Genomic DNA, 10,485 nt, shown 5'->3' with positions numbered 1-10,485 from the left:
CATTCTCAGCTCTCTGGAAAAGCTTGTTGATGAGACACCTTCCTACTTCGTGAGTGCCCTAGGGAAATTTGATTAAAAGATTGAAAGTGGGTGATTATATTAAGCTTTGCCGAGTCTGTTTATGACCATAAGCTGATACTGCTGAGGATGTAAAGGGAGACAAACGAGATGAGGAATAAAGGAAACATTTCTCACTTCTCTTCATTTTAACAACAGCACAACCAAAGATTTAGTAAAAATGAATGTCCTTGTAAAAGAAGTTCCTCCAGCCCTGTCTTCCCTGTTCCCCCCTGAGCCAGACTGGTCAGGTCCCTTCTGAAGCATGTAGCATTTTCCCTGCCCAAGTGAGGAGCCCTTTTCCTAGCATTATGACCCTTATTGACTCTCTGCAAAATCACTTAGACTGTTAATTCCTGATTCTTTGGGAATCTTTAAATAATTCCTTCATCTTGAGCCTCATGGGAAAGACCTAACACATCGTACTGGCATATCAGCCCTAAATTGCCTGTGGCATAATGCCAACATCCAGGACAGCTGCTCTGTTATTAGACATAGCAACAGCCTTTAGCACTATGGAGATGATGAACAAATCATGCTAGCATCCAGTATGAATTCTGTATTTCATTTCTTTAGAGAAGTGATTTGTCTGCAGTTACTGCTCTAAAATCAGTGCTTGGTCCTGCCCTCCAAAAACCCATACCCCAGCTGTTGGCTTTAAGAGCAGGAATCTTGAAAGGCTTGAGTTTGTGAGAGTCAAGTGAAGGGTAGCCTTAATTTAGCGGAAGGCCCTGCAAAAGGGTGCCAGGGGATTCCCACTGTAACGCTCAGGTTACTCCTTTTGAAATAAAGCACCATGGAAAGCATAGCTTTAGTTGAAGGTCAGACAGCCTATTCCACATTGACTTCTCAGATGATGCAGGTGCTTGGAAAATAGTTATAGGAACACCACAGGAAAGGGATCTCCCCCTCAGCATTGGGGTTCGTAATCAGTGTGTCCAGTTTGGAGAACTGTCCCTTCAGGGCTTCAGTAAGGAAAGTTAAAATGTTCCAACTAATGGTCAAAAAAGGAAAGGTGAAGTGAGCAGTTTCCAGGAAGAGTTTATGAGGCGAAGTGACAGGGCAGTGGCCTCTCAGTAGGTGTCTTTTCCAGAACATGATAGGACCTGGCCTTGGTGGTGTTGGTGCCTTTGGAGTCTGCCTGTACTTGCTGAGGAATCTGGGTCACCGTCCTTACAAAGCCGTTTGGCAGAACCCTGTTCTCACAGAGAAGGGCTGTCCTGTTGGCAGGTTATGAATAGTCGGACTGTCTAAAGGGAGGCCCTCTTCCATTCCCACCCTCATGGAAGAAAAAATGAAATCAATCGTTCATGCCTACACTGATTTGTCTTGTGCCTGGATCTGTGAATATGTGAGTTTGGGAAAGATAAGGGTAGCATGTGAACTGTGAAAAGGAGGGAGTCAGTCTAGCAAAGGATCAAAAACAAATGTGACTCAGCAAGGTGACCAGGAAAATAAGTACTCTTTGTGTTTCCAGGAACTGCATCCTCCATGCCCTTGCTGTCAGTTGAAGTTGACCAAATTTATGTCCCAGCAATAACTCAAAATGCAGTTAATGCTTGGCTGGCCCAGTACCTGCAGTGATAGTGACATCTTCCTGGTTGGAGTCCTCTAACGAACCTCCCAGTACTCTCCACTGAAAGGCCCGCTGTCTGTTCCCTCCTTTACCTCACATTACCACCTCCGAGCAACCCCCCCCCCCCATCCTCCGTTCTGGAGGAGCCATCAAGTAATAATACAATTCACACTTCCTGCAGCTCCACCCGCCACCACAGACCCTAGCCAGAGCCTGCTCTCAACAGTCATTAGGGTGTCCCCCGATCACAGCCTCCCTCTATCAAGCCTTTGTGTGCTGCCAGCTCTCTGTCCCACCTGTGGTTTTGTACCATCCCTCTACCCTCCATCAAGGAAGAAGACACAGAGAGCCTGGCCATTTGCATACCTGCCCTTTATTGGACACATCTAGCAGGCTGGCTCTAAGCCCTTCACATTTCTCAGACACCGCCCATACGGTTTAGGAAGGTGCCATCATTCCGTGAAGGCCCAGAGCCACCCAAGTCTTGGAGCTCCAAGTAGAATCACCAACCGGAAGGTTGGGGGAAGGAAGGGAGACAGGGGGACTGGAAGGGCAAGGCTCTTCAAGGGGAAGCTTTGGTCCAGCAGTGTCTCCTGCGGGAGACACTGACCCTAAGGAAAGATACCAGGGGTGGGATGGAGTAGATATGCATGCTGAGCAGCTTGTGTCTATATGGCAACTTTGAGGAGGCGTTTGATGTCAGGCTCAATGTTGATGGTAGGGAAGGTGCGGCTGTAGCGGCGGAAGGGCTCCCCCTCGGGCCCAATAAGGAACTTCTCAAAGTTCCAGGCCACATCTGAGCGGCGCACCGGGCTCCAAATGATGAACTTGGGATCGGTCATGAGGGAAAATGGGTCATCATCAGGGTAGGGGAGCTTGTCCTTCAGGTAGGCGAAGACAGGATGCTCGTTCTGACCATTCACCTCACACTTTTGGACAAGGGTAAAGGTGGGCTGGAATCCACCCCCAGGGCGGACATACTTGAGACTGTTCAGGATCTCCTCATTCTGACAGTTCTCCTGGGGGAGGAAGAAGACAAAGAGCATGGAAGAGGGAAGGGGGAAATGAAGGATCCACAAAAATCTTTCACCCTCCCTTCCCAGGATCATTCTTTTCTGTGTAGCCTCCCCCCTCCCCTGACTCTGTTCTTTCTCTTTCCTTCTTCACCAGCTTTGCCTCACTCTTGACTTGGAGATTCCCCACTCACAGCTATTGTTTAATGGTTTGCTAGGCCATTCCTGAAAATTCTTGTAGTTCCTAGCGTGGCTGTTCTTACAGTGGATGATTTAGCACTTTCGACCTGCTGCTTCTCTCTCTAAACTGCCCTGGACAGTTCTTGAGGTATCTGTCTGAAACTTCAAGGAACCTTGAGTTCAGGACAGTAGAAAGAAAGGGAAAGGCGGCTCAGGTGATGCCACCTAGAACTCTCCCTTCCATTGCCCACACGCACACTCACACATGTCCAGCCACAACCTTCTTTTCCCTCTGCCCTGATTTTGCCTCCATTGCTTCCGATTACACGTAAATGTTGCGTATAGCCTCTGTCTCTGTTCCGCTCACTTCCTCAAGCTAAGGGTGAAATCGAGGACTGGAGAGATAGGATTGACAGCTCTTGCTGTCGTCTTGCCTCGTCCTAGATCTGAAGTGTAAGTAGGAGGAAGCGTTGAAGAAGGAAGACGCCATCCAAGGAAGCCTGGCTTTCAGGTGCCACAAAGGCAAAGTGAGTTAGAGACGACAGTGGATCTACTCTAAATGGAATTGCTCAGTGACCAACAGGGATGGATTAAACAGGATAGTGTTTAGGGTTCTGGAACAGGCCAGGGGAAGGAAAGTTAAGTGCATGCTAAAGGTTGTGAATGTGTAGTTAGCATTCCGTTTACTTCCAGACTGCTCTCCCAAGATTCCTCACACTCACTCACTGGACTCAGCTGTGAAGGCTTTAGCTCTGAGCCTGTTAGCGGTCTTTCCCTCCCCCCTGCCATCCCTGTCCTATCCCCTCTTGGCATTCTCCACCCCTGACAACCCCCAAAGGCCCACGGAAACCCTTATTTTCCATCCCTCCCCCGGGGTCTAAGAGTCAGATATCTCCCTGTGGGAGAAAGTTCTTGCCTCTGACCTACTAGAACCAATCAGTACAGTCAGTTCCAGGCCATCATGACATCTTGAGCCCAAAGGTGATCTCTATTAGACTCCTTATCTCTCAATGCAAATGGCCGGCCAGCTACTGGTAATGGATTCCCTCCAGCCACTAACTACCCTGATGGTGTAAGGGTGGAGGCACCTCTGGGGTTTCGCCTCTTATCTCGCCTGCCCTGGCCAAACCTAGAAACAGACTGACGGTGACAGCAGGGATGGTCTGGGCTCACGTTTGTCACAGCCAATGACACTTCAGCCTTCCTGCTGTCTCTCTGCTAACCAATTCCTTGCCTTCATGCCACTGTGAATTGAACTGAGGGCGTTATAATTAGAGGGTTCACTTGAGGACATTCTGTCTGCTGGTGCTGTTAAAATAATAAGTGAAAACAGAAGAATCCCTAAAAGACAACTTGAGGTGTGTGGGCTGAAGATCTAGAACTTGACCCAGTAATCAGAGACAGAGATTTGATCCCCATATGGGCCACACACACACACATACACACACCCAAAAAAGGAAAAAATCAGAGACAGAGCGGTGCGTTTGAGGCCCGGAGGAGATCCGAGCACATTGTAAACCCTGAGCCTTCCACCAAAATCACTCTCCCCTCAGCTGATTTAAAACAAAGTCCTTCAACCTAAATAATACAGTTGCTTTTGCTTTCACTTGCATATTACTTTATATTTTTCAAGTTATTTTTGTGTATCTTACCCTCTGAACCTCACAATTATCCCATAACTGGCATTGTCCCCCCATTTACAGATAAGGAAACTAAAACAGAGAAATCAAGGGACTCTTCTGAGGGCACAGAGCCACGGAATAGCAGAACCACGTCTAGCTGGAACTAAGGTCTCCCGGGTCAGTTCCATCCTAGTTTGATTGGTGATCTTCTATTTCCTCCACTCATCCACTCAGCGGATATTTAACAAGCACTTTCTCCACAGTGGAGAGAAAAGCAGACCGGGTACCAGCCCTCATGGAGCATAATGGGAAGACAATAGACAACAAAACCCCACCCTTGGTGCTGAAGCCCAGACAGTTAGAACCGTACGTCCTTCCTCTTGGGATTCACGTGTACCCAAGACCTAGATTAAAAAAACATACCTACGATTCCAGACGCTCTGACACACACAGTCCCTCTCCCCCTCCCCTTAGCCGACCAAAGCTTCGGCAACCCAACTCCTTGGGCACACTACAAGGCACCCCTCACCTGATGTCCAAATTGGTTGCAAGGGAAGCCAAGAACCACCAGGCGCCTGGGAAAGCGGCATTGCAGCTCGTTGAGCTGGGTGAAGTCCCGGCTGGTCGTGCCTCAGAGCGAGGCCACGTTCTCAATCAGCACGGCCCTGCCTCGGAACGTGTTGAAATCTACCTTCTCCCCGTCCAGGCTGATGGCACTGAGGTCATAGAAGGACTTGGCTATGTAAGCCATGGTGAAGGGGCACAGCGAGGCCTGCAGAGTGGCGGGAACCCACGCTGGGTCTGTTATAGGGGTGGGGAGGAAGGAGGAGCCTGGAAGGACAGGAAGGATTTCACAGTGGGGCTTTGAGCATCCCCAGGATGACTTAGCAAAAAACAGTCACCCACCTGTAGGTGCTGTTTCAACAGGGAGGTGGCTCCTCCTATTTACAGACTCTAACAAAGCCACCTACCTGCCCCACCCTGCTGGCAACCTGGGAAGGGCCAATTTGATATCTATGTACAAACATGAATAATTCACTACTTGCAGGAAACTAGAGCCCCAAAGGTCAAATGGGGAGGAAAAAAGGGAGGGAGGGATGCAGGATTGACTCCGACCTGCCCCAGCAAGTCGTTCTCACTTGGCACAAACGTGTATTGTTGGCTGAAGGCCAAGCTCTGATCTGTGCCATTGAGAGGTCAGGGTCTGCCAAGATCTGAAGGATGAGGAAGAGAATCGGGGGGCATGTCCCCTTAACTCAGACCATAACCGAAATATACATATGACTGTGCACATAGTTTTCTTTGGCTGTTGTTTTCCACAAGTATACAATCAAAGGGATCCTTAGGAGGACAGTGTGATTTTTCTAGAAATAATGGCTTTCGGTGGCTCAGCGTGCCCCAGGCTGCAGAGATGAAGTTTGTCGTGAACAGTCTTTCGGTAAGTGATGTTACTTCTTTTGGAGAGCACCTTTGCCCTTGCCCCCCAAGGTGCCCTTGCATGGCACCGACTCCAATACTATGGGTCCTCCACTCTGCCTCCACAGGCTCAGGAGGATGCCGTCAGTCGGGGACAGGGTGATGGTGAGGAGTCACAGAGCAGGGGAGTAACTCCCAGGGCATGAGCTACACCTGCCTCCTCTCAGACAAAGGCTCAGTCCCAGAGACTTCTCCCAGCAGGCTTGTGCTGCTCATTCCGCGCCCCGCCCCGCCCCGCCGAAGGCAGTGTGCAGGGAGTCAAAGCTGCTATGGTTCTAAACCCAGCCGAGCTGCCCAGGTTTTCAGCACCAGCCATGGAACGTACTGCGGGACATCTGAGGACCTAAGGAAAGGCCTAGTGCTTCACTTCATTATTCCAAACGCCACCAGCTCAATAAATCCGATTTAAAAAAAAAAAATGGCAGAATTTCTCCATTAGGAAGACTGGCAATCAGGCTTGACCTGGCTTGGGGATTTTTGGTGTTATTTCAATAACAATGCAACTGTTTACTAGAGAGTGTTTTCACAGGTTCGAGTCCACTGGGAACTGTCTTCTAGAACAAAGAATAAGCAAGGCTTGGGAGCAGCTGGTATTGAAAAATCTGATTTGCTGAGAAGATGGAGGAACTACTCACCAGAGAGTGCCCAGCTTTTCTGTCTTTTGTGGCCTGTTCTGTGGCTGTTCATAGCACGTGGGAACCCATGTCCCCACTGGCCGCTCCCTCAAAACAAGCCTCCATTACTTGAGAGTGAATAGAATCTTTGGCCATTAAAAGAGGTGGTGGGAAATGCAAATGAAGTGTGTCCCCCAATTGGACTGGGTAGAGTTCCTAGAAACAGCCAATAAATGTCCCTACCAGGCCACTGAGTCAGAAGAACTTGGCCCTGACAGTGGGCTGAACTTCAGCGCGAACTTGCCAGACTCACCTGCATGGTGAGAGCTTCCCCAGGACTCTCAGGCATCTGGACACCTCTTATTGGCTGCCCTTCTGGGGCCTCTGTCCAGGAAGACCATGGAAGTTCCTGAGCTGGGGGACCAAGTGGGGGTTCCCTCTTCCTCAGGGCCACACCATCCCTTTTCTCTAAGAACAACTTAGGACCCTCTGTGATGCAGGCTCTCGCCTTTCACGATTGAAAAAAACTGATGGGCTCTCTTAAAATACCTCTGTCTCCAACTTGACCTCAAACTAGCCCACTTTCCAGAACCTTATTACTTTGGACATGCACTAACAGGTATGGGATTCCCGTGGCTTTCCATAGGGACAGTTGTTCTGGAAACTGCACTGGCTTAATAGGCAGAAAGTCTAGGTAGGTGGTTCTCAACTCTTGCTACAAAGGAGAATTGCTTATGGAGATTTTTTTTAAAAAGTACAGACACTAAAGCTTTTCCCTCCAGAGATTTCAGTTCTGATGTTTCTGGCCATGACCCTGCCACTGTTACTTGAGGCCCTTAGGCACATTTCCTTGCCAGCTGAATTTGTGTAATCACCCTCCTTATCTCGCACAGATATGAGTGTTAGGGTGGAAGAGGTAAAGTATTGCAAGTTCTCCATAAACTGTAAAGTGCAGGTTAAGATCTTAGGCTACCATTGCCCCATCTTGTTTGACTCCTTCCTTTATCCTGACTTCCATTTTCTGCCTCTTCCATCAACTCTGTGCCCCAAAGTATAGTATTTGGCATCCCCCAGGCCCCTGAGATTACAGTCTGCCTTGCTTCCCTGGAGTACCTGATCACGGGGCTAGGACAAACTTCTGAAAGATTTAATCCCTCCTCATGACTTCAGGGAGACCTGTTCCTGTTCCATCCCACATAGAGGACAACCTTCTTGGCTTTACAGACTCCCTCAGACATAGGTATTCAGCATTCTCCCAGCGACACAGGCTTCTTCCTGCACTTGTAGGCCCACCGCAGAGCACTGGGGGCTTTGCTGGGGCTCCCCTGCAGGTGGTGTTGGGAAAGGTACAGTAAGGAGGATGACGCTTTGCTGCTTCCATTGTCATCCTTCTGCTGTTGCTTTATAAGGTTTTGGAGCCTCCTCTCCCAGCACTGCCTCTCCCTCCCTCCTTAACTGTCAAGGTCCAAGTGAGAACTCCTCCTGGGAGCTCATATAGGCAGCCACACCTGTGGTTTGAAATATTTTTTATTTTGTAAACATCTGTGTTTAAAATAGATGAACCCTGCTCACAATTCATATATTGGACCCAAGACACGGTACACGAAGTTCACCCATCACAGGGAGATGGTGGGGGCCTGGGAGCATGTGGAATGCCTGGGGCTGTGCTGAGTCTCAAGACAGCAGGTGCAGAGGTGGTGAGGAGTAAACAGGCAGGAGCGCCTGCTCAACAGTCTGGGCCTAAGGCCAGATCCCAGGCCACCTCCCGGACTGGAGAAGTTTAGGGGTGAGAGGCTGACTCCGATACCCGGTGGGCGTAGCTGACCCTAAAGCTCCAACCCTGCTGCTCCCATACCTCTCCCCAGCTGTGGCCCTGGTGGATGGGGCTCATTGGTTCATAAAATCTCCACTCTGTGTTTTCCCTTCCAGAACCCCTAGGTATAGTAAAAATTAGTCCCTCTGTCCCGAGGGGGCTGGAAGAGAAAGACACATGTTCTGCCTGACCTTCAGGGAACACTGCGATATGGGTCCACAGGTTGGAGCCAGTGCCCAGCAAAACATCTGCTCTCTGAAGCCCCTGGCTGCCGGCACCCCGAGGGCTGGCGTTACCGTCGCCCCACCCCTGGTGCGATGCTGTGTCTTGACACCGAGGAGTCAGTCCTCAAGGAAGCATCCCAGCCATATCATGACTTCATCCAAAAGAGTCTGCTATCTAAGTTTCTCATCAGCTAACAATTTATAACTATCCCTGCCCTCCTCTTCCTTCCACTATGTTAGCCTATCCCTGGTCCTACATCCTGAGCTACCCTCTCCTACTCTAAGAGTCAGGAGGAAAGGCTTGGTGATTTCTTCCCCACCTTTTTTTTTTTTTTTTTTTTTTTTGAGGAATAAGGAAGCAGGGCTCTTAATCCTTCACACACATGGGCCCTGGACTTCGGCCCTTCGTCGGTGAACGTTCAGTGCTCAAGTCCTTGTTTTAGCTCCAGCCCGAGCCATGTGATGCAGCTAATATGTAGCTTAAGAAGGAGCCTCCAACCCTGGGAAGGTGGGGAAGAACCCCACCAGGGCCCGTCACTGACTTGCCCCTTCTTTAAAGCGCCTCCTTCAAGCCACCTTTGGGCCATGTGGGGTTAAAGAAACTTCTTCCTGAACAAAGAGCTCTGGAGGAAGGAGTCCACTTCCCTCCCCCTGCAGCCACAGTGCAGGTGGCTCCTCTTCAGGGAGCTAGAGGGGCAAGATGAGCACTTTGTCTAGAAGGCTGAAGAGAACAGCACCAAGCATTTCTACCCGGGGCCTTCCTTCTCTCTCCCCAGGAAGCCCCTGCCCTTCTCCCACAGACTTTGAGTCTCAGGAAAACCTTGAGCACGGAAGGCTGGGTTCAGTGGTTACATCACCTCTCATGTGCCGAGGGGTCGTGGGGAAACGCCCTTCTTACACAGAAATGGAAGTTGCTGCCATATTCCCCTCTGGCCTCCTCTCCCTCACTTTCACCTGATATACAGGGGCTAGTACTTTAGGTCCAAACTCTCCCCTTTCTGGGGTGTGTGGTTGGCTCGTCAGCATCAACATCACTGGCCTTGCCCCCTCTTTCCTTCCTTGCCTTTCCTGCAGTGCCCTGAGGCCTTGGTACACATCTTTAAACTCAGGAGCCCAGGTGGAGAGAAATTGTGTACACACTGCACGGGAGGTAGAGAATGGAGGTGACCTTTATCCCTGCCTCCTCTCGACATTTTTTTTTTCTTTTCTGAAGCACTTGCTTCTGAGCTCACTTTCCGCAAGAAGCAGGTGGGCAGGCGGCCAAGCAAGGCCAAAGCTGGGAGGGGGGACTTGGGGGGCAGGCAGGGAAAGGTGGGACAGCCCCAGTCTTGAGAACCACCAGTTTGGTGTTTCCTTCCTACCTTGATGTTCCATTTTCCCCGATCACTGGTGAGGCAGGCCCACAGCATGGGAAGGGGCGGTGGGGTGGGGAAGATAGGAAGAAGCACCCCGTAGGCTTTGGCCCCTTCACAAAGCAGGGTGGGGGGTTCTCCCAGAAGAAGCGTGTGGAACATCCCCATGAGCCTGAGTCCATTCCCTTGGACAGGGTTAGGAAGAAAGGAAAGGAAGAAGCTGCCCCGGCAGCCACACAGCAGTACGGTGAGGGAAAGAGGTGTGAGGGGCTTTGATACAGAACACACTGGAAGGGGGAAGGGGACGAGAAAGAGAGGTGGGAGGAAGAGAGGAAAAGCAGCGAGGAGACAGGATGCACTGAGAAAGAAGGAACCTTGGAGTGGCCTCACTCCAGACGGGGCCACTGTCCGGGCGCCTGGGGCGGTGAGACCGCGCCCGCAGCATACCGGGGGGGCTCGTGGCAGGCCTGTGGCGGGCAAACAGGCAGGAGGGAGCCCCTCCAGGCTGGAGGGCGGGGGCAGAGGCTGTTCTGAGATGACAGCGGGGCTGCTCTCAGG

General features: G+C 50.6%; 1 protein-coding gene across 1 annotated transcript; it reads right to left on the bottom strand.

Annotated features, from left to right (window-relative positions):
* Window positions 1-2,301: 2,301 nt before the first annotated feature.
* GPX2 (glutathione peroxidase 2) lies at window positions 2,302-5,199 on the bottom strand. Its single transcript, XM_028116472.2, has 2 exons — window positions 4,978-5,199; window positions 2,302-2,652 (listed from the first exon to the last, which is right to left on the bottom strand). The coding sequence occupies exons 1-2, from the start codon at window positions 5,197-5,199 to the stop codon at window positions 2,302-2,304; spliced, it is 573 nt and encodes a 190-aa protein (XP_027972273.1).
* Between the last annotated feature and the right edge of the window lie 5,286 nt (window positions 5,200-10,485).

This window comes from Eumetopias jubatus, unplaced genomic scaffold (assembly GCF_037043125.1).
Source record: "Eumetopias jubatus isolate StellerSeaLion01/CBP00866 unplaced genomic scaffold, mEumJub1_p1.0 scaffold_7, whole genome shotgun sequence".
NCBI lineage: Eukaryota > Metazoa > Chordata > Mammalia > Carnivora > Otariidae > Eumetopias > Eumetopias jubatus.
The sequence above is the reverse complement of the archived record's forward strand: the minus strand, read 5'-3'. Positions and strand labels throughout refer to the sequence as shown.